This window comes from Antechinus flavipes, chromosome 1 (genome assembly GCF_016432865.1).
Source record: "Antechinus flavipes isolate AdamAnt ecotype Samford, QLD, Australia chromosome 1, AdamAnt_v2, whole genome shotgun sequence".
In the NCBI taxonomy this organism is placed as follows: Eukaryota; Metazoa; Chordata; class Mammalia; order Dasyuromorphia; family Dasyuridae; genus Antechinus; species Antechinus flavipes.
In genome coordinates this window covers 137,977,999-138,005,514 of record NC_067398.1, presented here as the reverse complement: position 1 = coordinate 138,005,514, position 27,516 = coordinate 137,977,999, and the positions used below count along the sequence as shown (strand labels likewise).

The 27,516-nt window shown below is 34.3% G+C and overlaps 1 protein-coding gene across 1 annotated transcript in view; it reads right to left on the bottom strand.

Annotated features, from left to right (window-relative positions):
• MTREX (Mtr4 exosome RNA helicase) overlaps positions 1-27,516 on the bottom strand; it is an 88,393-nt gene that overhangs the window by 52,002 nt on the left and 8,875 nt on the right. Inside the window, exons 4-14 of the mRNA XM_051990766.1 lie at positions 25,496-25,558; positions 24,744-24,856; positions 24,051-24,225; positions 22,692-22,782; positions 21,596-21,720; positions 17,387-17,485; positions 16,986-17,088; positions 16,690-16,821; positions 14,451-14,530; positions 13,971-14,081; positions 9,194-9,295 (exon numbers count right to left, since the gene is read on the bottom strand). Coding sequence (XP_051846726.1) covers positions 9,194-9,295; positions 13,971-14,081; positions 14,451-14,530; positions 16,690-16,821; positions 16,986-17,088; positions 17,387-17,485; positions 21,596-21,720; positions 22,692-22,782; positions 24,051-24,225; positions 24,744-24,856; positions 25,496-25,558 — 1,194 coding nt within the window. The remainder of the gene's footprint in view (positions 1-9,193; positions 9,296-13,970; positions 14,082-14,450; positions 14,531-16,689; positions 16,822-16,985; positions 17,089-17,386; positions 17,486-21,595; positions 21,721-22,691; positions 22,783-24,050; positions 24,226-24,743; positions 24,857-25,495; positions 25,559-27,516) is intronic.

Genomic DNA, 27,516 nt, shown 5'->3' with positions numbered 1-27,516 from the left:
GCTGATGCTCTATCTATTGCACCAACTAGCTGCCTGTGTTGGTTTTGTACTTAAACCTAACAATATGAGATATTTGTATTTTTGAGTTATCTATTATGAATAACTTAGCTATTCTTAGCAATGCAATCTAACAATCATGAAAGAATTATTATAAAGGATGCTGTCCATCTCAAGAGAGAGAGAACTGGTAGGATCTGAATGCAGATTGAAGATATTTTTTCTGTCTTTCCTTTTGGGAGAGGAAGGGGAAGGAAACAAAAAAGGCTGTATTTTCCTTTACAACAATGACTTAGATGAAAATAGTTTTGCCTAACTGTACATGTACAACTCAAGTCAAATTGCTTGCTTTCTCAATGAAGGAGGAGGATGAAAATTTGGAACTCAAGAATTTGAAGTAAGAATATTGGAATTGTTTTTACATATTAATAGGGGGAAAACAAGATTACACCTAACCTAAAAAACAAAAACAACCAAAAAACCCAAACCTAGTTATAAGTTAAAGAAAAATCCTATGCAGCTTAAGAAAACTAGCATTGAACTGTACAGACATATTTTGCTTCTTAGATGTGCTCGTATTTTTAAAAGAATAAGATCAAAACAAAATGTTTCATACTTAAGGTCCAGGACCACCTTTGTAACTCCATTTCCATAAGTCATAATTGGCAAAAGATTAAAGATGCAGTTCACTATTTTTCTCTGGATCAAGTATTTAGTCCTTTCCCTAATTACAGACTTCCTTATGGATGAATTTAAGCAGAGATCTAATTCTAGGTTAGCTAACAGGGTTCTATGTAACCTGAAACAAGGAGACCTTAATCTCTCAACCTGAAACACCAAAGGAAACAAAATTCTAAATGGAAACATTAATCTCCAATGGTTTCCAAATGACATTCTCTTTCTCTCACTAGAGCACAGGTAGCCTTACTTAAAAAGGCAACAAAATCATGAACTATATTCTTAATAACAACAATATAGCTCAGGATAAATGTTCTTCAATAACTGGTGTGAGAGCAATACAATGATCCAGGGTCAATTCCAAAGAATTCATGATGAAAAATGAGAAAGAAACTGTATGCAGACTGAAGAATACTATTTCTTTCTTGCAAGGGGGAATGAGGAGAGGGGGAGGGGTATCCTACGTTTTCTTCTACAGCATGACTAATATGGAACTATGTTTTACATGACTGCACATATGTAACCTATATAGAACTGCTTACTGTCTTAGGGAAGGGGGAGGAGAGAGGGAACTTGGAATAATATTTTAAAAATGAATTTTAAAAATTATTTTTATATGCAATTGGAAAAAAATGAAATATATAATTTAAAAGATTTGGAGGAGGGAGGGAGAATGTCTAAGGTTAATAGAAAATGTTCCATACAAACTTTTCCCTACCCCAATTTTATATTAGAGCAGGCAAATAATATATTAGGGAGTGGAGGAGATTGAAGATAAAGGATACTATTCCTTAGATAATTTCAACCTTTTAATACTGTAGTATATTAGAAAACCAAAAGGATAGAAAATTTTGATTACATAAATTTAAGATACCATTCATCGTAAAAAACACTCTCAACAACTGTCTCTATATAAAAAGCTAGTTTGGTAGCAATCTGGAATTATATGAAATAAGTTATTACACTCTTTCGTCCCATTGGTCCAGCAATCTCACTAGTGAACTTTCAATCAAAGACAAAACCCAGACCCATATACACCACAATGTTTAAAGAAGCACTTTTTATAGTGGAGGGGTGTAATGGGCTGAAGCTGAGTTTTTGCACTGAGGTCCCAAGCACTTGGACAATACTCTATGAATATATGCTTGGAGAAAGAATGGCCCTGCCCACTCTCTGTGCAAGTTTAATGTGTTGTATAGGAGACTGAGGATTTGGCGGGTGGAATGTGAGAGCCAGAGATACTGCTGGCTGTTTTCTTGTTGTATCACTTCGTATAGCCATTCCCCTTCACCTCCACAAAGAATAAAAATCAAGCATTTTCCCTTATTCTGACTCCAGCTGATCTTAATATACTCTGGGTGCTAAACACGGTCATCACATTTGGCGCCCATGGTGGAACCAAGGACCTAATTTCACTGAAGAAGTCTCTGGTGACCAGGAAATTAGGTGAGTATTTTAATAGACAAACAAGGAACTTACCTATATACTTGAGTATAAGCTGAGTTTTTCTGCCCAATTTTTGGGCAGAAAATCCCCTCCTCGGCTTATACTCGAGTCACTAGATAAAACATGTGTAAATATCCCTTTGAATGCCCCCCTGCTGTGTAGTACACAGTGCGAGTGCCGACTGTGATACTATAGGGCAGGTTTGCTACAGTGATGCGGCTGTTCCTGTAGTATCACAGTCAGTAACCGGACTGTATACTAATGCTGGCAACTGCTCTACATACGTATACCGGTACCCACTCTCCACCTCTGGCACTGGTGCGCTACCTAAACCTACTGATATAATAAGTTTTCCCAGATTTTTGGGTTAAAATTAGGGGCCTCGGCTTATATTCGGGTCAGCTTATACTCGAGTATATACGGTACTTTGTTAAGGACTAAACTAAACCAGTAACCTTTTCTGGCTGAAATGGGGCAGATGTTAGGAAAAGATTGTTCTCCATCCCCCTTCCACCCTCACCCCGAAGGGGCACTATAGAAAGCACGCTTATCGAGGGACAAGGCTTGATTATAACTTGCGAACAGATTGCTAGACTTCTGAATACATTAAAATGCACCTTCCCTTGGTTCTTAGAGGAAGAGCAAATCTCTCCAGACAATTGGAGATTAATAGGACAACAGCTCTGTGCATATTACAACAAAAAAGATCCTCTTTCAATTTCTATCAAAGTATTCTATGTATACAACATACTACAGTTGGCCTTAAAGAATCCTGCAAGTTATAGAAAAAAGAAAAGTTCTAGGAACAGCCAGATGAGGAAGTGTGAGGAAAATGAGGAAGACAATGAACAGATTATTGACCATATCCCCACAAGGCATGGAGATTTAAGTGAGGCTCAAGGGTGTGGTGACTTTCCATCCCAGGAGGCAGCTTCAACACAGCCTAAGGAGCAGATAATTGACTCTCCTCCATCAATTCCACCTTTTGGATGGAGGGAGGAGGAGTAGTGGGAGGGACAGTGACACCACCAGCACCTCCCCGACAGCATCCAACCGCTCCTATGAGTAGATTGCAAAAGGCACTACTCAAAGCCACTGAGGAAGAGAAAGATGTAAATGAGTTACGACCATACATTTTTCCTGTGATTCAACAGTTTAACTCTTCAGGTCAAGAAAGTAGAAAATACGCTCCTTTTGATATAGAAATCCTCAAAGACCTGAAAAAGGCTTTCACTCTTTATGGGGCTACATCACCTTATGTTAAGTTGTTATTACAGAATTTGGCATTTGAAATCTTAATCCCTAATGACTGGAAATAGCAAAAAATAGCAAAAAAAAAAAAAAAAAACTAATTATCCCCTAGCAGCATATGAGCAAATTGCTGCTGCTGCTATCAAAGCATGGGTCTTTTTCCCCAGTAAAAACGAGCGAGGCCTTCACAAAAATAACACAAGGGCCAAAATGAACCCTTTGTTGATTTTGTGGGAAATTTGCAGACAGTTATCACACGAACTAATGGTGAAAATGCAGTAACAGACATTTTGATAAAGCAACTTGCTAAAGAAAATGCTAATGAGGCTTATAGAAGAATTATACTAGGACTGTGCAAGGATGCTCCTTTAGAGGCAATCATAAGACGCTGTGCCACAGTGGGCACAAATGCCTTTTACAGGCAGGCTATGATACAGACTTCCCAAGATCCCAACATGGGGAGACAGGGTCCCTTCTGGGAAGGGACTTCCAGGAATACTCGTCAATGCCGTCAATGTGGTAAAATAGGGCATCTGAAAGCTCAATGTTGGCATAGAGACAGAGTGAGAAAACAGGGTGGGAGAACAAGTCCCAGTACCTCATATGTCCAAAATGCAACAGAGGCTTCCATTGGGCCTCAGAATGTAGACAGATTCAGGGAAATGGGATGAGGGGCCCAGCTCCAGGGCCTTAGGCAAAAAATACTTGGGGCATGATGGCAGCTGATGGTGCACCCAGAGAGTGACTAGAAGTCCAGTACCCAGACATGACCAATCAGCCAGGAAGCCATCTGATGGGAGAAAGGGATTACAATTAGGGAGAATAGAGTTGTATGCAGCTGGGACAACTGAGATACCCCCTGGAGAAGTGAAATCTGTTCCTCTCCAGCCTATGGATCTCTTGCCTCCAGGCACAGTAGACTTGACCATTTCACCTCCTGAGAGCACTTACAAAACAGTGTCCATCCACACACTAATGGGGAAAACTGGGGAATGTGTAGATAATATCCCAGTCACTAATACAGGTAGACAATGTGTGACTTATCACCCAGGAGAAGTAGTAGCATCAAGTTTACTGATACAGAATCCTGATAAACAATCTGGTGATAGTCGCCCAGATTCTGACTCCAAGTCACAAAATCTAGGAATATACTGGACAGCAGCTGTAACAGCTGACTGACCTATGCTCACTATCTATATAAATAGCATACCATTAGAAGGAATGGTAGACACTGGTGCAGATTGTACAGTCATTAGAGGTGCCAACTGGCCCAGTCACTGGCCAAAGATTAAGGCAGACACCTACATGTCTGGCATAGGAGGATCAATAGCAGCTGAAGTTAGTGCTGCCCCTATGAGATGGACTTTTGAAAGCAAAACAGGAGTTTTTACTCCTTTTATAGTTGAAAAAATCCCCATCAATCTGTGGGGAAGAGACGTTTTACAACAATTAGGGTTAAAAATGAGTACTTCGGTTTTTTAGGCAGGGTTGCTGTTGAAGGCCTGCCAATACTTTCACCTGTTCCTATCCAATGGAAAACCGATACACCAGTGTGGATAGAACAGTGGCCCTTAGGTAGCGATAAAATTCAAGCCTTATGAGATATAGTACAGGAGCAGCTTGACCAAGGACACTTACAACCTTCCCTAAGTCCTTGGAATTCCCCAGTGTTTGTTGTAAAAAAGAAATCTGGAAAATGGAGGATGCTCACTGATTTAAGAAAGGTAAATGAACAGATGGAAATTATGGGAATTCTTCAGCCTGGACTTCCATCTCCTACTCAATTGTCTAGAGAATGGCCTCTTTGGGTTATAGACATTAAAGATAGTTTCTATTCTATCCCTCTGGATAAGGAGGATACGAAAAGATTTGCCTTTTCAGTGCCCAGTGTTAACTTAGCTGAGCCTTAAAAGATATGAATGGACAGTGTTGCCACAGGAAATGAAAAATAGTCTTATTTTGTGTCAAATGTATGTTGCTGCTGCTCTTACTCCAGTAAGAAAAGCATTTCCAAAAGTAATGTTATTATATTATATGGATGATATATTGGGATGTGCAGCTGAGGAACAAATGTTAGAAGCATATCTACAAAAGACCATAGAAACACTAAATTGTACATAACTCCAGAAAAAATTCAAAGACATGCTCCTTTTCAACATTTTGGATATGAAGTATATCCTAAGGTGCTTACAATACAAAAACTTTCCTTAAGAACAGAGAAGCTAAACACCTTAAATGATTTTCAGAAATTGATAAGAGATATCCAATGGATACGTTCAGTGTTAAGGTTGACCACTTATCAATTGCAACTGTTATATGACATTTTAAGGAGACACAGTACTTTAAACTCACCACGCCAGCTTACAAAAGAAGCTCAAGAGGCTTTGAGAGAAGTTGAACTGGCTTTATCCAATTTGGGTGAGTCACTCAAAAACGCTTGGAAATATCAGTTTTTGCTACACAAGAAGCACCGACAGTAATCCTTCATCAAGGAGACAGTGTGATAGAGTGGGTGAATCTCGTGGTACAACTAGAACAAAGCCTTATTATTCCTTACCCAGTGCTTGTGGCTAGAATTTTATTAAAGGCCATTAAGTGAGCAGTACAATTATCAGGGATAAGACCTGACAAGATATACACTTTTTATACCTAATACACAAATTAACGTGTGCTGTGAGACCATCCCAGAGTGGCAAATTTTATTAGCCATAGCTCCAAATTTTACACACGGTCTCCATTAAAGATAACCAGACTATTACATAATTGGCGATGAATTCTTGAAGAAAAGGTTTCCAAAGTTCCTCTTAAAGGACCAACTATCTTTGCAGATGCATCCAAACATAATATTTGCGCTGTATACTCTCGTGACTTAACTATAAAGAGAGTAGTCAGAACTCCTTTTCAGTCCACTCAGCAGAATGAATTGTATGCAATCATTCTAGCTCTTACTTATTATCCAGCAGATATAAATACAATATCTGATTTGGCCTATTGAGTAGGTGTGGTACAAAGAATTGCCACAGCCCAAATAAAATTTGTAGCCTCTAATATATATCATCTCTTTAAGAAACTTCAAGAGCAAGCAAGAAAGCATCCAGGTACGATTTATATTTTGCATGTTCACTCTCATAGTGGACTTCCAGGTCCTATTTTTGATGGCAATTCAAAGGCAGATAGCCTTATAACGATGTTGGCCAATACTCAATTTCAAGAAGCCCAAGAATCTCATTCTAAATATCATCAGGCTGCTCGAACTTTATGTTTACAATTTGGAATAACAAGAGAGAAAGCTAGGAACATAGTAAAAGCCTGTACAGCTTGCTTTCCTTTCCACGCTTCTACACTGTCTCCAGGGAAGAATCCTCGTGGTTTGAGACGCATTGAAATTTGACAAATGGATGTGACCCATTACAAATCTTTTGGTCGCCTGTCTTTTATCCACGTTGTGGTAGACACCTTTTCAGGATTCACTTTTGCAATACCAGCAGCAAGAGAGACAACCCGAGTGGTTACAGAGTTCCTTATTCAAGCATTTATAATTATGAGTGTACCACAAGCATTAAAAACAGATAATGAACCTGCACATGCTTATAAATATGTTGCACACTTGTGCACAGTATAAGATTTACACACCACTGGCATACCCTTTAATCCTCAAGGACAGGCAATAGTAGAGTGGAGAAACAGAGACATTAAGATGCTCCTCCAAAAACAAAAGAAAGGGGGAGCCACAGGTAACCCTAGAGAACTTCTAAATCTAACCTTTTATACTATTAACTTCTTGATTTTTGACAAAGATGCACTGGCTCCGGCAGACAGGTTTTATAACCCACTGGAAGGGCAGTGTCCAATACGAGCGGCTCCACTATTTTTAGATAATCGCCAGGTGATGTGGAGAGACCCAGGTGAATGGAAGGGACTCAATAGGCTAACTGCTTGAGGGAGAGGGTTTCCTTGTATCTCTACAGGTGGAGAAGGAATCAGATGGGTGCCAATGAGCCATATTCGCCTTGTTCATCACAGAGAGACGGAGCAGACCCTTGAAACGAAGGAGAAGATCCAAGAAACATCAGGAGGTTCCGTTGCTGATTGTGCCCACCACTGAAAAGAGCATGGGAGTTATGGTGTTTGAACTCATGGACATCGAAAATTGTTGGACTTCAAAACCCTCAGGAATCATTGGATTTTCTGAGAAATGATAAGACTGTTTCAGGACTTTAAAATCTGCTGGAAGCATTGGATTCCCTAACATAAAAAGACTGTTGCATGACTTCAAAAACTTGGGGGGATCATTGGATTTTCTGACATGTGAAGCAATGGACAACAGATTGGCTGCTGAAGAAGGCATATGTGTGACTGTTGTTTACATAACCCTCCTTCTAGGACTTCTGGAAATCTTTTATAACACCATGCTGATTTATATTGTTTATTATACCGCTACTTGTGCATACAATCATGTTTGTTACACCACATTGAGCCTGCACTGACTGTGGGGAGTGTATCACTAATAGCTTCTGCGTTACTGCTATGTGCTGATGGGTTTGTGCATACCTGTTTCTAATAAGACCCTTCAGCCCAGGAACCTGCTAGCAATCCCCACTTCCCTTTGGTCCTTTTCACCTCCCTTCCAGAGATGTCAGGGAGGGTGTGATCACCTTCTTTTTGGAGTTTTCACCTCCTTTCCTGAGAAGTCAGGGAAGGTGTGATCAACTCCCCTTGGGGGTTCTGACCTCCCTGAGAGGTCAGGGATGGCGTGAGAAAATGGAAGATGTAATGGGCTGAAGTTAAGTCGTTGCACTGAGGTCCCAAGCACTTGAAGCTAATTAGCAATAATATTGCCCACTTTTTGTACAAGTTTGATGTGTTGGATGGGAGATTGCATAGAGGTTTTGGTGGGTGGAATGTGAGAGCCAGAGGCACTGCTGGCTCCTTCATCTCCACAAAAAATAAAGAACAAGCATTTTCCTTTATTCTGACTCCGGCTGATTTTAATATACTCTGGGTGCTAAACGCAGTCATCACAGGGGAGGAGAGGGAAGATGTCTAATGCTCCTGCATAGCATTATTATAATAATAATGTAAATAAAAAGAAAATTTTAAGTTGATGAGTATATGAGAAACATACTTCTTTATTTTGGTAGATATTAGAGATGATCAGGATAGAATGTTGCCACACTACTGTTTTGTTGATTGATTTTTACTTGCATATTTTTTTTTTTTATTTTAAGGGAAGTTTTTATGGTGCTAATAGAGAAGGAAGGTATTATCAGGAGATAATATAATATGATACAAAGACAAAAGCAGTAAAAGGTATTTTAAAAAGGGGTGAAAGTTTAAGTACTGAAAATGGATTTATTATTAGGTCTTTGGAGCTGTCATTTGTTATCAGTTGCCATAGCGGTACACTTTTTTCTTTATCCTCACATGTAAAAGACTCAATAGACCAACTCCAAGCAAATGGAGACTGCAACCAACTCACCCAATTGAGGTAAATTATATTTTACCTTAGAGACTATTCTGATTAAGGTTTCTAAAAGTAGTGCTCTCATAATTACCAGGTCTCATTAAGATGGTAAGTACTCATTTAAAAATGAAAATATCAACAAGAAAAGAATGCAGACAAATAAGTAGCATGTGATATAACTTACTACAGAATACATTATGGAATTCCTGGAAATTCTGGAATATTTTTATATTGTTTCATTCAACATTTCCCATTTGATTTTCAGTATTTTAAGTTTTTTTAAAATTAATATGACATAAAACTATTAGATAAAAAATAAAAATTAATTGAACATGTTTCTCTTGTAATATTACTTACCCATCGAAAATCTTTCCCATCAAATTTACGAGCATTTGTAAACAACACAGTCCTAGCCGGCATATTAATTCCCATAGCAAAAGTTTCTGTTGCAAATAAGGCCTAATTAAGGAAAAAATACATACGTGAACACTTTTTGAATTATAAATGTTCTAAAATGTTAACCTCTTTTCAACATTACATTAAATAAATGTTTATTAATAATTTTGAAAAGTGAGAAATAAAGGGTTTCTAAGATACTTTAAAAACTAAAGCCAGGTTATTAAAACTGTTTTTTCCTTTGTGTGACATTCTCTTAGGGAATATGCAACCATATATAAAATCATTGCTCAAAAAAATCAATTATTTAACCAAAGCAAAATGATTAAGAGTTAATGTATGTAATATCAAATCCTTTAGGATTAAAAACATCTAAAAATAAATAGTAATGATTTAGAGTTTTTTAAGTCAAATCAATTTAGAAAATATTATGCAGTATTTTCCATATGGTAAGCAGTTTTCCTAGAATTTGGTTAGTCAATGAAAAGTTCCAAATTTTATGTGCAAATTTACATCTGTGGGAAAAAGCAGAATGCTCAACCCTCAATTCAAAAGAACAACGTATGACAAAGAACATTCTATTCTCAGCTGTCAGTATTCTGAAAACTTAAGAGAAATCAAGCTTCTATAAATATGAGGAAAAATGCAGAAGAAACAAGAGATATGTTTCATTCACATGTTAGTTTTTATATTAATAATCTCATGTAAATTTTGATTAAGCATGGTATTGTTTTTTAATGTTCATCAGACTACACAGGTATTTTAGAATTTAATTTTTAAAATTATCTAAATATATGTGCTCTCATCAGAATCAGTCAATAAACTGTCAATTGCCCAAGTGATATCATTAAGCAGAACTCAGTATATAATTTACTGAAGAAGTTATTAAGTATAACTAAGCTCAATTAAAAAAACAAGTGCTTGTCATAAGACATTTAGAATCAGCTGACTGAAACAAGGCACAGTAATAACTTGTTTATTCAAGCAAGTGGTCATTAACAATGTCTCCAATGTGAGCACATTATCAAGGCTCCTAAACTACAGGATCACAGATCCAGAACTGGAAGGGACAGTCTATTTGGTCCAAACCCCTCATTTTGAAGTTGAGGAAACAGAAGTTAGGAAAGATTTCACCCCAGTGATGATTTCTAAGTTCTGCTTTACACTCTACTTGCACAATTGAACTACCAAAGCCATAGAATTGGTGTGGAAAACTAGGAAGTTATTTTTAGCATGACTAAATATTCAGAAAAAAGAGAAGGTAACTATGAAAAACAATCAAAGGTAACTATACCTTATGCTCAAACTAGCAAGGAGGGGAGAACCTACTTAAGTTGTGCTCTTCCTACCAAAATTTTTTTTTCTTTTTAACTTTTTTAAAAAGATTCTAAATGTAGCAAAAAGAAAAATAAAATGGCTATTTTTATAAGAGAGAATTCACATTTACTATAAATCTCTAATATGTAGGGCTTATTTTTCTTCATTGTATATGGTAAATTAACTTTTAAAACTGCTTTGAATTTCTGGGATTCCTTCTGTTCTCTTTCCTTTTTTTTTTTTTTTTTTTTGGATTCCAAGTCCACAATATTACACTCCTTTAGACTTTTTAAGAGAAAAGAAAAACTTTTAAACCAATATGGCTGTATTGGTCATTTGCATCTTAAGTTTATCACCCACCAGGAGATATGTAACAGCATGCTACAGCTTCTGCAATTGCAATTAACATACATCATTGTTGTTTTTCAAATGTTTATCTTTATATTGTTATTGTTATTCTAAGAATTACTTTTTTGTTGTTCTGGGTCATTTCATCCAAGTCTTTCCAGATTTTGGACATCCCTTTAGTTTTTAAGTTCTTTGCCTAGAAGAGTTTCTACATATATTTGTGTACATATTGGTTCTTTTCTTCTTTCTCTGATCATTTTGGGATAGAAACATAGTAATTATATTTGCAAGGATTTCGTGACTTTTGAAACAAGTTGTAAACTGCTTTCCAAAATGACTACCAATTCACACTAGTGCATTTATTGGGCATATTTTCTGGCGATATCGCCAATAACTCTTTTTTCCCCCAATTTGATGGAAGTGAAGTGGAATATCAGAGCTGCTTGAATTTGTATTTATCAAAACGTTAGTGATTTGAACCATTTTTTCAGAGTTGTCAGTCATTAATTTCAATTCCCCCCCCCCTCCCCAACCAAAATATGCCTATTCAAATTCTCTGTTTACCAGATAGGAAATGCTTCTTCTTCTACTTCTTCTTTTTTTTAATAAATTTGAATTTTCTTAGTTATATTATCTAAAAGTATTCTTCCCTCCATTAAGAATCTGAATGTAATAACTACCTGAAGTTCCATCAATTAAAAAGTCCATTTTGATGAAAAAGTCTAACATAATACATCTGGAAGTGACCTCAAGAACCATTTAGTCCAATCCTTTTATTTTACATATGGGGAGAATGAGTCCAAAAGAGGTGAAGTGACTCGCCCTGGGTCACATAAGCAATAAATGACAAGATGGCACTTTCTACTGTGTCCTCCTGACTCTTTTTATAAGAAATGGTGGTGGTGATTGTACTTAGTTCTCAAAAGAGGATGAAGTCTTAAGGAGATGATGCCATGACATGCCACTGAATTGAACGTAAGGGAGGGCTGTGCCAGGTCACCTGCCTCACTTCCTCTCCAGAGCCATCTGAGTCCAGTGGTCAGAGAGAGATCAGGAGGACTAGGGATGGCCCTGAATACAGTGGGAGATTTGGCCTTTTCAAGCTGAGGTCTTTGGAGATACCAATTGGCGGATAAGGAGTCATGGGCACATGGACACTGAAGTGAATTAGTTTGACTGAGCTGATTTTCTCCTGACATGACGGCTGAGATTATTTGTGATGAGTAAATGAAAATTTTATCCAACACCCGCCTACTGCCAAGAGATACAACACCTTTCTTTTTGGCTATGTGATTCCTTGCTAGTTTCCAAGGCTAATTCAATTAAGGTATGTGTTAGTCTATAAACTAAACTGGAAAATCTAAACATTTATAATAAATATAGCCTCCATCATAAGATGTCCTGTGGTACCAAAAAGATATGTATAATAAAATTTAAAAAGGCAAAACAATCCATTTGCAAGCCAGGGAAAGGGGACACCATTTCTTGGCAATAAAATTACTAGAAAAGTAACAGATTGTCTTTCCATTGACTTCATCTACTTCTTGTCCCTGATGTTCCATCAGCTGCTCTGGTTAGTTTCCACTCCAAGACAAGGACTCTCCTCCAGGATAAACATGTAAACATGCAATTTTGCTGCCTGTCTCTGGACAAAGAGTAGAGGAGGGGACCTCTGTCCAAAGATGATAATCTGGGGAAAGGATTAGCCACATGTACTGGGCTGGGTATGAGAAACAAATTCAAAAACAACCAGCAATGGTATACTTTGGAGTCTAGGAATGAGATGAGGTCTCAGAATGACTGCCAAACTGAGTATAATCCTTTAGGGGCAAAAAAGAAATTTAAATGAGAGAACCTGTCATTCTTATTGGGAAAAAACTAAAAAAACCTGAGCTGTGTAAAAACTTTTCAGTTCAAATAAAATAGGAGTGAAAAGAAACACCAAAAAGTAAAAATGAACTAAAAATGACAAAGGATTAAACAAAGAAAGAAATGCTTACATTTTAACTTACATATGTTCCCTTATGATCTATTATTGAGGGTCACAGAAGGAGTCTAATTAGACAGAAGTCTGAGAGTAATTCTATTATATCACAAAAGAAGAATGAAAAGAGAGAGGCAGAAGAATATACTTATAGGGAAGGTTAGGAAAAATTCTCACATAATAAGGGTAAGTAAGTAAAAGTATTCAAATAAGGGAGGATGGGGTTGACACTTGACCCTCACATTCATGTGAACTTGTCAAAGGAGAGAATACACACAGAACTGAGTACAAAACTCATTCAAATAAAATGAGAATAAAAGATAAAATAGGAAAGAGAATAGAGAATTGGAGAGGAGAGATTAATCATAAGCAAAAAAATCTAAATAAGGATGCATAAAAATAATTATAGTTCTTTTTTGAGGTAACCAAAAATTGGAATCTCAAAGGGCGGTCGTCAGTTCAGAAATGGCTGAATGGTTTGTGGAATACAGGTGTAATGGAGTACTGTCACACTGAAAGAAATGATGAAAGGGAAGTTTCAAAGAAAGTGGAAGAATTTTGAATGAAACAATGAAGAGTGTTGTGAAGAGAACCAGAAGAATAATTTGTATAGCAATAATAATATTACAGAAACAGAGTTTTGAAAGTCTTTCAAATTTTTCAAACCAGAATGATTAAACAAACTATATATTCAGAATGTGGAATTTCTCTCTCCCTGCCCCTCTCCTTTCCCTCTGTCTCTCTCCATCTCCCTCTTCTCTCATTCACTTTTGCTTCAAACATAGCTAATGTGAAACTTTGTTGTTAACATTTACTATTACTGTAACAGGAGTTATGTTGTATATGTATTAAAAAAAAAAAAAAGACCAAAAGAATTCCATATATAAAGACTAGAATGATTTCTCAGATACTCAATTATCTACCTGGCTATAAAGTAATTTTAAAAAAAGTTATACATGGGGGGAGGGGAGAGAAGTACACATTAGTTGAAAAGAAAACAAAAACTGCTGATAATGTTTTTTCCTATAACATTCCAAAAGCTTCATCAAGCATGATTTTTAAAATGCAACTAAATAATTATAGCCATACCTTTATCAATCCTTCTGAAAATAGAATTTCTATGGTCTCTTTCAAAATAGGAAGCAAGCCACCGTGGTGAATACCAATTCCTCTCTTCAAAAGAGGAAGCACATGCTCAACCTATAAAGAAGGAATAAAATTTTTAAAAGGCAAAATTTTTCTTATATTTTACTTTCAATATTTGGGTTATATTTTAACTGTTTTTAATGGATATATGGACCACAAGCTAATTTATTTACATGCTGCAGTTAAGATGATCTTTTTACATCTAAAAGCATTTGATCTCTATCAATAGCTTTCAGAAAAATATTAACTTAAAACAGGCAAATGCAAAGAAAAGAAAAGCAAAAACCTCAGGTTCAAAGCAAAATCTCCTATGTACATAAAGTCATACTTGTAGCAATGTTGTAGAAATAATATTTCAACATCTCAAAATAGAAAAGAACTATTATTAATAATGAAGCTTAGGTTAACTGCTTTAGTGCTCACCTGAGGAAGCTTTTTATCTTCATCAGATAAACAGTCAATTGCATTATTAAATACTTCTTCAACCATCTTCTTTTCTTCAGCTAAAAGGAAAAAAAAATCGTTTAAGTTATCAAGAAACCAATCACCAGATATCAGATGCCATCCAAATAATGTGACTTATAAAATTATTTAAATATTAACAGAAAAAATTTTCATACTAGGGCAACTTAAGAAAAAAATCATTATGTAAATCTGAACTTGGCTCATAAATAAATATAAAACTTGGGGAGGGCAAAATAGTTTTAAGATATTTGCTATTACATAACTACCTAACAATATTAACATACTACAATAAAAAATTACTGTCATAATAATTTTAGCACTGGATTATCCTAGCAATAAAATAACTTTAAGAGTTGCTCACCCATGAGATCAAGCAAACATTTAACACAGTTAATTAATTCAGTAGCTAGGCTACTTCAAAGGTTTTTTTTTTTTTTTCCCCCATAAGACTTTAAAATGCACATAAAATTAGTTTGTATCATCAAGAATAGGAAGGGTCCAATCTTCTCTTTTTACAAATGAGGAAATTAAGGCCTTAAAAAAAAAAAAAAAGGTAATCACTTGGTCTAACATTACACACTGGCCTAATATTATACAATCAAATAGGCACAGCCAACATTTTTGGTGTTTTTTCTACTAGACTACAAACTTACCAGGAAGGCATTTTATTTTCCTAAAATAATTGCCAAATGTTATAAAATGAATAAAAAATTATTAGTGCCAAATAATAACGTCTACAACTTCACTTCTTCTGAAAAACCTGCTAACACTGAAGACATTTGAGGAAATTCCATTTTGAAAATCATTGATGACATCCTTATAAAAGCTTGGGATCCATCTAGTACAATGATAATACTTTGTAAATGCTAAAACTAAGGCCCAGAAAAGTTAAGTGACTTCCCCAAGGTCACAAAAACAGTAAGTACTGATCCAGGTGAGACTTGCAAGGCAGATTCTTAGATTCTAACTGCAACTTCTAAAAGAATTAAGCACAAGTACATTTTTTTTTTTTAAAAAGACACATTTTCATTTTTAATTAAAACATTTAAAATTCCATATGGCAATAAGAAAGAGTCCTATATAAAAATATTAAAAAAGATACTGGATTTGATTAAGGTGTTATAATTTTCTAACAACAGTATAACTTTTATAAACCTCAGATAAATCAGTGGTCTAAAACGGTCATCCAAACGTGATAGAACCAGCAGGACTAGCATAGAAAAAACAGTTCATCTATCCTTCCATTTAAAATCTGGAATCATTTGCCTGATTATCATTGAAGAACCAGTTTTGGTAGCTTTGTAAAACTGGTAAAGTTCTCTCCTACAGAGAAATTTCTTCAAATTTCTGATAGAACATCTAAAATTCTTAACCCTATCTCTCAAAAAAATCAAAACAACCACACCTGAGGGAACAAAAGAGATTCTTAGCAGTACATAGGGAATTTTTAAAAAGAAAAAAAAATCTTTGCAAATACCCCAAGCATATAAAGATATATGTAATAAATAGCCCTATAACTTGCTCCACTGTCTTTGCTGATATCCCTCATGTTATTTGCAATTCTCTAGGACCCACATCAATTAATTCCTTCCCCTAGGAGTTCCATGGAACTTCCAATCTGTTCTTTTGTCTTTTTAACAGGGATAGATAGTAATAATGTTCCAGAGACATATAAAAGGAGAAAAAAGGAACCAAATACATCTTCCTTGAGTCTCTTCCATAACTGATACATATTAATTGCTAAAAGTTGTAGCACAGTTTACGAAGGCTGTTAAAAATAAGGGTTGATTATTGTAGCGGAAATATTACTTTTAGGTCAGAAGGGTTGTATTTTTATATACTACATATACTTATAATACAATAAGAACCTAAGAATATCAATGTGTGTCAATTTCTAGCATCTGAACATTTTATGATATTAAATTACTGTCAAGCTTAATATTTGCATCTTCACTATTATGATACATTATTATTCCTATTTTTGATTTACTACATTCTGAGTCGAGGGTCAGGAACATGAAACTCAATTGCAATATTTTTCTTATGGAAAACTAAAATGCATATGACGACTTCCCAGAAAAAATAATGCAGTCAAAACTGAGAAATAACTAGTTTTAAAAACTTATAAAAAGTCACAAAAATTGAATAACTGAGTGAATAAATTTAATATAAAAGCTATATTGAAATGTACTAGTACCTGTGTTGAAATCTAATTTGGTCATCTGGAGGGCATATGCTTCACAGTCCTTTTTACTGAAGCTGAAAATAATTACAGGCTGAAAGTTTCTTTCCATAATCATCTTCACAATTTTAAATACATTTGACGGTCCTGCAAAGACAAAAGGCTGACTTAAAAATTATTTTTTGTGTGTAAGGCATTAATTTAAACCCATACATCTGTGAAACTTCCTAAAAACAAAAATCTAATTTTAACATCAAATAATTTAAAACCGAATACCATTTAGTACCTTCAAAGAAAAATATAGAGATTACCTTTTGTTCCTCCTTTCCTCCCCTTCTGATCTCCTTTTGCCAAATCTCCTGCATCTCTAAGTACTTGCATTGCGGTATTGAAATTATCTTCTCTGAAATCACCCTGGAATCAAAGATATTTTTCTAAGTAATTTCATCAAAAATGTCAACACAATTCAAACACCTTTTACATCACAACTGTTTTCCTCTCAAATAATATAATTTCTTAGAATAAAATAGTCATACCAAGCTGACAAAAAAAGAATTCATTTCTGAAAGATTCACATGATTTTCATACAATATTAAAATCTATACAAAGTAATTTATAAACAAAAGCCTAAATAAGGAAACTAGCCTTCACCTCCTATTGAGGATTAAAAGAATTATGATTAAGGAAAAAACAATACACAAAAGTCACTTACATTTTCATCAACAACAAGATGAAGGCCATCTCCCCCTGCTGGAAAAATATAATGTTGCAATGGAGTTGGTCGATAATCTGTGTAAATTACATGGCAAGGCTGTAAAATAAATTTTAAGAAAAAATGAAAATAGTTTATTACTTAAACATATACATTTTTTCCTAGCTAAATTTCGTTTGAATCTTACTGAGACAGAGAAGTGGCACAACACGTGGACAGAATGCTGAACCTGGAATTAGAAAGATGTGAATTCAAATTTGGCCTGAAACACTTAAAGCTTATTGACTTTGGGCAAGTCCTGACCTGTTAACTCTACTTCCTTTTCTGTAAAATGGGAATAATAATGGTAGCTACTTTTCAGGGTGGTTATGAAAATAAAGAGATTACTTGTAAAGTGCTTTGTGAATCTTAAAATACTACACAATTACAAACATTAACCTAAGGAAATTACATGTTCCAAACATTGAATCCATAGGAGAATAATCTTTTTAAATACTCTCAGAAATTTTTAAGAAGGAAAATTTAAAGGACACACACACACACACACACACACACACAAAACCTCTTAAACTATAGTACCATGGTCATAGCTACCCATAACTGGCTTAAAAGGATTCAGATATAATGTCTGGAACAAAAGGTCATACTATCATTTGAATCAAATAACTCAGACTGTCAGAATTACAGGCTTCCATCTCTGTAGCTCTCAAAGCTTCCATCAAATAGCAGGGATTTCTAGCTGCCCCCCTCCCTCCCAAAACGAGGCATTCTACAAGGAAAAGGATATTTGTTGATCCGATAGCAACTGTTTAAATGCTACAAGCTGGGGAGGAAGAGGGAAGAAGAACTTCCCTGAAAGTTCTTCTGTTCCACTGCATCATTCCTTTTAATCCAAGAGGTTTTGAACCTAATTAAATCTCTAAATATAAATTCTCTTTAAAACCAGAGACAAGACATGGAATGCTTTGTATAAGGAAAAGAGAAGGCTGATTTAGCTGAAATGTACCATGAAAAAGCAGTAGTTATGTACAACGAGACCAGAAAAGAGTTTATACTTCATCCTTCAGACAAATATAGAGCCACTGGAATTTATGCAATGGAAATATTACAAAAGGGATGTGACATGATAATATGTAAGCTTAAGAAAATCACTTCTTTATCCAATGTGGAGGAATAGATGGAGTGGAGCAAGATGAAATAGAGGGTCCACTCAGAAGATTACTGTAATAAACCAGATAAGATATGATAAATACCTGAATTAAAAGGCTTTTTTAAACAGAAAGGTTTTAAATAAAGAGAAGGGGGTTAGAGATTCTGTGAAGCTAGAAAACAATATACATGATGAGTATAAAAGTGCAAATGGAAAAAACCAAAACAAGTAAAATTGAATGCTATGAAATCATAATGACCAACCTTGGTCCCAAAGGAAAAATATGGAGAGACTATCACTTCCCTACCACAACTTATTTACAAAGGTGAGGGACCATCAGCGAGTATAACATATAATTTCAGACTTTTTTTGGGGGGATAGGCTAGTTAGTTTTGTGAGACTTTTTCTCTTCCTTTTAAAAAGTATTTTAAAAGAGAAAGCTTGGTAGCAGATGAGGAAGGATGCAAAGACTTCATGGATTATACAGATGATATAAACTGTACCTACCTCCTCTCCAATCAATAAAAAAAATATTTTAATAGATAAGGCCTATATTACCTTGTAAAGTTTTTAGAATGAACACTGTATTTTGTGTCAAAAGCTTTTTTCTAAATCTATTAGCATAATGTATTATTAACATGTTTTATTATTCTTATTGAATTCATTCTAAAATTTATAAATATATTTATCTATTATGTTATTAATAATAATGATAAACATTAATATAATATGGTATTTTAAAGTGTTTTTGTTTTTAACATGATTGTGTTGTTTCTCTAATGCTGAACTATCCTTGAATTTCTGGTATAAGTCTTTGAATCAAATTTCTCTGATAAGGGTCTGTTATGGCGCAGTGCAAAGAATCTAATGCTTGTGACCTGTGTCATTTTGTTTAAGTCACTTTTTAGGCTTCTATTTCCTCAGATAAAATGAAAAGGTGACCTCTCGGGTCCCTTCCAGTTCTGTATCTAAGTGGTCCTAAGTGTATCCTAAGATAGGAACAAATAGATCAACAATAAAGCAAAACAATGCACCACTAAATCACTAATTATAAAGGAAATAACAAACCAAAGTAACTTTGAGATTTTATTTCACAGTGATCAAATTCTGGAAACAAAGTGGATGTTCATTAATGGGGGAATGGTTAAAAAAGAGACAGTATATGAATAGAGGAATGTTAATGTGCATGGAAAAATTATAGATATGATGCAGATGATGGGAAGAATTATATAAACTATGGCAATGTGATTAATTAAAACCAGAAACACGATATACATGATGTCAATGGAAAGAACTAAAAAATTTAAAACAAATTCTCTGAAATACTATGACAGAATTTGGCTTTAAAGAAATATAAGAAGAATGCTCCCTCTTGTCTCTGCTGAGAAGGGGAGATTATAGATATGAATAGGGAAATATGATGTTGAATAAATTTTGAAACATGTTCTTTCAATTGTGTAGTTTTTGCTAAACTTATGAAATGTCTTTTTTATTCTTTACTATATACAAGGAATGTCTCTCTGCAAAAGGAAATGATTATATTGGGAAATACTGTTGAGGTTGAAAAAAAATCTACATTATATGTGCATTTATATTATAACTATCCGTCTCTTATAGATGTGTATAATGTAGACATATAATCTATGTATATATGTACATAGGTATATGTGTAGTTATCTATGTCTATATATACATGTTTAAGTAATTAAAATAAAACATTATGTCAAAAAAAAGTCAATTTTGACAGATAGAACTTTATAATTGAGTCTAAATAATTTTAGCACCTAACATGTTTTTCTAAAAAGAACACAGGTTTTAATTTCTGCTTGTAATGTCTTTAACATTTCTTGAATGGCTAAAAAAAGAGATTATGGAAATAAGAACCAAGAAATCTTGAGAAGAAGAAAAGATGAATATGAGACCTGCTGTAAGAAAAACAGTTTTTAAGACTGAGAGTTACATGAACTGATACTAAGTAAAGTAAGTACAATCAAGAGAACACTGTACACAGCAACAAGATTATACAACGATCAAATCTGATGGATGTGGCTCTTTTCAACAATGAGATGATTCAGGCCAATTATCTTGTGATAGAGAGCCATCTATACCCAGAGAGAGGACTATGGGGACTGAGTGTGGATCACAACATAGTATTTTCACCTTTTGTTGTTGTTTGTTTGCTTTTTTTCCTTTCTCATTTTTTTTTCCTTTTGGTCTGATGCATAATAAATGTGGAAATGTTTAGAAGAAGAATTGCACATATTTAACATATATTGAAGTGCTTGCTGTCTAGGGGAGGAGGGAGAAAAATTTGGAACACAAGGTTTTGCAGGGGTGAATGCTGAAAATTGTTTTTGCATGTATTTTGAAAATAAAAAAAATAAAAAATCCATTTTTATGAAAAAAAGATAAGGAAAAAAAAGTGAAAGCTATTCAAAAGTAGAAAAGGCTCACTTGGGAAGTAGTGGGCTAACCCCTCAGTGGATATTCAAAAGCCAAGGCTAGATCATTTTCCAGATATTTGGTAAAGGAGATCAGATGAGATATGAGGTCCCTTGCCTCTGAAATTGTGTGATTATTTTTAGTAAGGCGGTAAACAAGATTAAATTAACTTTAGCAGATTGATAGTGCAAAATTTTGGATAAAAACAGGTAAATCTTGGAGTAAGACAAAATAAGAGTAGTAATCCAGAAATACATCAAGTAGCTAACCAAAAAGTGTACATATACACTAGTCCATATGTATTCAAGGTTTTGTAGCCATGACATAATTCAAGGTGTCTGTTGTATTTTAACTGGTATACGGATATGGTTTTTATTCTTCACTCTTCCCCCACCTTTGATCATTTGTTCAGTTTTGCCAACTACCTAAGAAATGAAAAGTTTTCATTCATACAAATAAGGTGAATAAAACATTATAAACAAGGATTCTTGCTTTTGGTTTTTTCACCCTTTTCCTTCATTTTCTTTATTATAGAGGCAGTAGAGTACTGGACATTTAAAACTAAGGTATTTTGCTCCTTGACACAGAAATCATGTTTCTGGTAAAGAAAGTAGTACCTGTTTATGTAAATGACAAATCCACTCTGCAAACTGTCGAGCATTTGGAATAGTAGCAGAAAGGAAGACATAGTGAACATTATCAGGAAGCAAAATAATAGTTTCTTCCCATACCACACCACGCTCTAGAAAATAAAAGTCACAAATACAGAACTCCAAATTATTGAAGTAACATTGCCACAAACTTTTTTTCTTCTCGTTTACTTATCCTTATCATAAAACTAGATTAGCATTACATTGAAGCCATTCTATTGTAATGACCGTGCTAGCACCCAGGACACCCCAGAATCAGCCGGAGTCAGGAGAAGCAAAAGTCCTCAATCTTTATTGTTGGTCCCCAGATCAGGATTGAACAGGATTGGAAGCAGAATCTCCGGGACCACCTTCCCTCGTCTACCGCCAAGAGTGTGTCCCTGGCTAGCTTTTCTCCACCTCCTAGTCCCTCCTACAATCCTTTTTACATCAATCATTGAGTCAGTACAGATAGTGGAAAGGACCATTTTCCAAGCATATGCCCATAGCGTATTGTCCAATCGGTAGTTAGCCTCAAGCGCTCAGCAGTCCTGACCTCAGTGGATTGATTCCATAATTTCAGCCCAGCTTTCAAAAAATATATGCATTGAAGTGTAATAGCTTGAATACTTTAGGGCTCAAAGTAGCCCCCAAAGATACCTTCATATTCAAAGGAAAAATATATTTCTACTTCACATCAAACAAGGGAGAGTAGTAATTTATAAAAAATCTAAAGTAAAAATTATGTGGCACAAAGGACTTTTAAACTAAATGATCACAAGGTCCTTTGAAGGCTAAGTTGTGATGAAGTAAGGGAACATGGGAGGGGTGGAGAGATAAAATTGATTTTCTTCACTAAACAAAAAAAAATTTAAAATGTATTTATTTTTAAAAATGAAAATAATTGTAATAGACTGAGGATGATAATGCCCCTGATAATAACAGTTTGAAAGAGAAGAGGGTTTGGGAGAGAAAGATAATGAATTGTTTTATTCATGTTAAATTTGAGATGCCTATATAGTATAAAAATATTCAAGAGGGACATTTTATAAATCACAATAAAAAAACAGATTCTATACATTACCTGAATCTCTCATATAATGAATTTCATCAAATATAACCCAAGCAACTTCTCTCATAACTTCAGACCCTCGGTACAGCATACTTCTCAAAATCTAAGGAATCGGAAATGGAATACCTTCTGTAAGACATTTAAAAATTCAGTGGAAAACAGTTCTTTCCTAAGCAGTTTTTTCAAAGAGCATTGGGATTTTTTTTAGGGGAAAGGGTAAGTAACAGATTATGTTTTCTTAAATATGCTTTCAAATGTCAGAATCATTTGGTACTTTTTTTTTAAACATAAAAGTATGTAGGAAACATAGCTATAGTACAAGGAGAGTCACATTTCATTCCTGTTTTTCTATGTACAACAAAGCTTATTTCAGAATTGCAGTTTCAATTTCTACTGTCTGAATTGTGAAACAACTTTTAAGATAATCATTCATCTATGATATAAAACTAAGATGATCTATCAGCCCTCACATAGTACAAACAATGTATTTATAGTTTTTTGATCATTCTTGGATTTTCTTTGAGTCATACAGACAACATAGCTCCTTAAGACGTCCTCATCACAACTACAACACAGAATTTCCAGAACCAGCAATTATCTTTCTTTTGGGGGACCAGCTTTATAATGTCATTTGTACAGTAATACCACAATTAGTAACTTCTCTATATAAATATATATTAGCAATTGTACAGTATCTAGGGCACTGGGTTAAATGATTTGCCAAGGAGCCTGACAGCCGGTATATGGAAGATATGAGTTAAACAAAGATTCTTCTAAATACACTGCTCTATCTTACTAAACTATGGTAACTCTCAGCCTACTATCTATAATACTGATCCAAAACAGACTGTGACTTCAAAGGTGAGGAAAATTAAAACAATAGCAAAATGCAGAAGAAAGCATATCTATGCAATAATTCATATTGAATATTTTCAGGGCATCCACTTTTGGATTAATACCCACTATTATTTTACATAGATCAAGAAGAAATGAATATAAAAATGAAACTCTATTGTGATTTTAAAAGTCCCTATTACTACCCCACATTTATGAAAGCCATAGTCATGTGTCATCACTTAAATGAGTAACAACCAGATTCAGAATGTATAAGCTAGTGTTTAACTATACAGAACAACATGTTCCAAAATAACAGTAGGTACTTAAATAAAAATTACTGATATTTCCAGATTACTAAGCAAATAATTATAAGAAAGTAAATTTAAGATTCAAAATACTGCTTATTTTAGAACTTTTAGATAAAAGTATGTAAACATTTTGAATTTCTGATACAGCACAGAGTTTATAAGTTCTAATTCCAGAAGTAATGTGAAGGAAAAAATAAAATTAATAGTTTTATTTAGTTAGACTTACCTCAGTAGTCATAACTAGGCAAGATGCTGTAGGATTTATGGTAACATCACCAGTCATCAGGCCAACATCTTGAAATTCTTCATACATTTCACGGTATTTCTGATTACTTAAAGCCTTAATTGGGCTGGTAAATATCACACGCTGCTTTTCTCTCAAAGCCAAAGCAATGGCATACCTAAATATGCAAAACCAGTTTAAAAAAAAAAACCTCACAAAACTCATCCCTTATGACCTCTATTCTTTCAATATGCTTCTAATTTCTCTTTTTAAAAGGTTTTTACACAAATAAAATTCAGGTGGCTGATCTTTGGAAAAGCAAAAAGATTTCACTAAATGTTAAGAATATCACTCTCTATGTATTTGTAAGCCTAATATTAAAGTTAAGAAAAATATGTCAAAGTAATAAATGTGAAACTGCTCTAGTGATCTAAATACAGACAGATTTTAATCAAAATTTGAATATGATAATTTTAATATTATTAAAAAGAATTTCAAATCATTTTTATATTTCTAATTCCTAAAGGTTACCATAAATATGAGAAATGAAACTTCTACTTTTTTCCCTAATAGCATCTATACTTACATTTCTTGAACATCATATTTTCACTCATTCTTATAAACAGTGACTATTTTTTAAGTTTAAAACTTCACTAAAATTTTTAGGATATTCTATATATGTTTGCTGTTACTTACTCAGCACATACAGTTTTTCCAGCTGATGTGTGTGCAGAAACTAAAACAGATTGGTTATTATCTACACATTGAATGGCTTCCCTCTGAAAAGCATCAAGAATGAATGGATATTCCTGCAAAATAATTAAATAAACAAACAAATGAAATCCAACAAGATTTTTAGGAGAATGACAAAAGAACACAAGGGATTAAGAAGAATCTTCAGAAAAATATGACCTCTTTCTAACAGACAGATGATCCTATTGCTAAAGACCAAAAAAAAAAAGGATTAAAAAATAAGTTTTTTAATCAAGAAGCACTAAAAATTGGTCTCAATATTTTAATCTTTCATGTTATGGAAAAAAACTCTAAGAACTTTGAATATCATAACTTCCATAAGTTCAATTCTGATACCACATAGCTGCATGGATATAACCTTGGATTTCTGAAAGCTTTAATGTCATGTATCATCACATGACATTCAAGGGGCCTAGAGGCTAACGCATTCAATTCAAGGACAAGCCTCTAATCCAGAGGCTCATTACCAGACTGGTCATAAGGTGATGAATTTTTTCCATTGTACTGGCTAAATACTAACAAAATGCAGAGTGGTTATGAACTAAGACAGTGGTAGAAAGCAGAGAAATGAAATAGCCTTAATGTATTAAAATATGTAGACTAATAAAGGGACATCTTCTACATGATAATTATTATGATTTTTTTAGCTTATGTACATCATAAAAATTGTAAATTACTGAAAGAAAAGTACAGACTTTGGCAGCTTTTCCATCTCGTGGCTTCAGTGGAACATATTCTTCATCTGCAGGTAATGCAACCTAATGAAAATTAGAAAAAACAGAGCTACATATGTATTCAGACACAATCAATTCCTTCTCTGGGTCTGGGTAGGATTTTTCATCATAAGTCCATCCCAGAATATTGCTCTTACTTTGTATAATACATTTCACTTTGTTTGAGTTCACGGAGAACTTTCCAGGATTTTTCTGAGAGCATCCTGCTCATCATTTCCTACAAAGTAATAGTATTGCATCACAAACACATACCACAATTTATTTAGCCATTTCTCAATTGATGGGCAGCCCTTCAATTTCCAATTTTTTGTCCTGAGAGCTGCAATAAAAATTTTTGTACATATAGGCTCTTTTCCTTATTAAAAATCTCTTTTGGGATTCATGCCTAGTAGTGGTATTGTTAGATCAAAAGATATGCATGAATTTATAGTCCTTTGGGCATAGATCATATCAAGTGATATGATATGCAAGATATCATAGAGCTCCTATTCTTTCAAAAGATAGAACTCCTAATTCTTTCAAAAGTTGTTTTGTTTTTACAATAGTGTTACCATTGTAACATTTTAATTTCTGCCTCTCTGACTGGAGATAGAGACATTAACTGCCATTAAGAAGAGAGACCAGCTCACACATCTCATTTCTCATCTATTTGCACTGTGACTGGATGCTCCATCCTCCTGTCCAGGTGACCTTTTCTTCTTCATTTGCCCCAATTTTTTAGTATATTATTTGCTCTGTTAGACTGTAAACTGCTTGAGGGCAGAGATTCTTTTCTTTCTTATCCCTAGTGCTTTAAGCACAGTGCCTAACATAATTGGTGCTTAATGTTCCTGACTTACAAAGATATCAACTGTTTGGTGGCTATGGTGATCTCTAGGTTCTTTGATCTCCTCACTGAAATAACAGCTTACATATACCAATGACTCTCTGAGGAAATGCTGGACTTAAGAGTCAACAAATGCTAATGTTCAAATCTGGTCCTAAGACACTGTTGTATCCCTAAGTAAATCACTTAATAATACCTATAAAAACATTTTCATCTATAAAATGGGGACAATAATAGGACTTCCCAGGGTTGCTGTGAGGATTAAATGAAATAAAATTTGTAAAATACTTTGCAAACATTAAAGCATTCTATAATGACTAACTACTTATTATCATCCTAGTGATCATTAAATTTGGATTCCGGATAATTAATTATGATAATGCTACTGGAGGTGAGGAAATACATTTAAATAGGACATTAAAAAAGGACAATAGAAATTTCTCCAGGATTGCTTAATCCAATTCCTGGCTTAGGGATATTTGAAAAAAGATTGTACAGCAAGTAATGAGTCCCTAGTCACAAGAAATCTTCCAATAGCACTAGATACTTTTTACAAAGATGATTCATACTTCAGGTAAAAGGAGAATAAGATAAGATGATTTCTATGATTTTCCAGATCTCACATTGTACAATTCCATAAAGATTTTTAGGAGCTAGAAGAATAACTGGACTTGGCTTTAGCACAATTACTGAAACAATAAAGTTACATGGAAAAGGAGGAAGCAGATTAGGCATGCTTTATATTATGGGTAAGTTTAGCTATAGAAAGGAAAGTAGACATTCTTCTGAAAGGATGTAAAGGCACAATTTGCAAAAGAAACGCCAAATCCCTAATGAACAAAATTCCAAGTAAGCTAAAGCACAAGTCAAGACTTCAAAAAAAGAAAATTGATATCAGGAAATCAGAAGGATATCAGACTAGACTATTTAATGAAGACTTACAAAAAAAAAATCTAATAATCTGTTTTATATTTCTGAGAATCTTTGAATCTTGAAATATGTAAGAAACGTTTTAATAGTAAAACTCCCATTGGAGCTTTAAGTCATTCTTGTACATTAGATGTTGCTTTGAATATTTCTTGTATCTTAACAATGTATCTTTTAATTGCTTCTCTCACCCGTTTTATAAACTCTGAGTTAATAAAAGTTTGCTCAA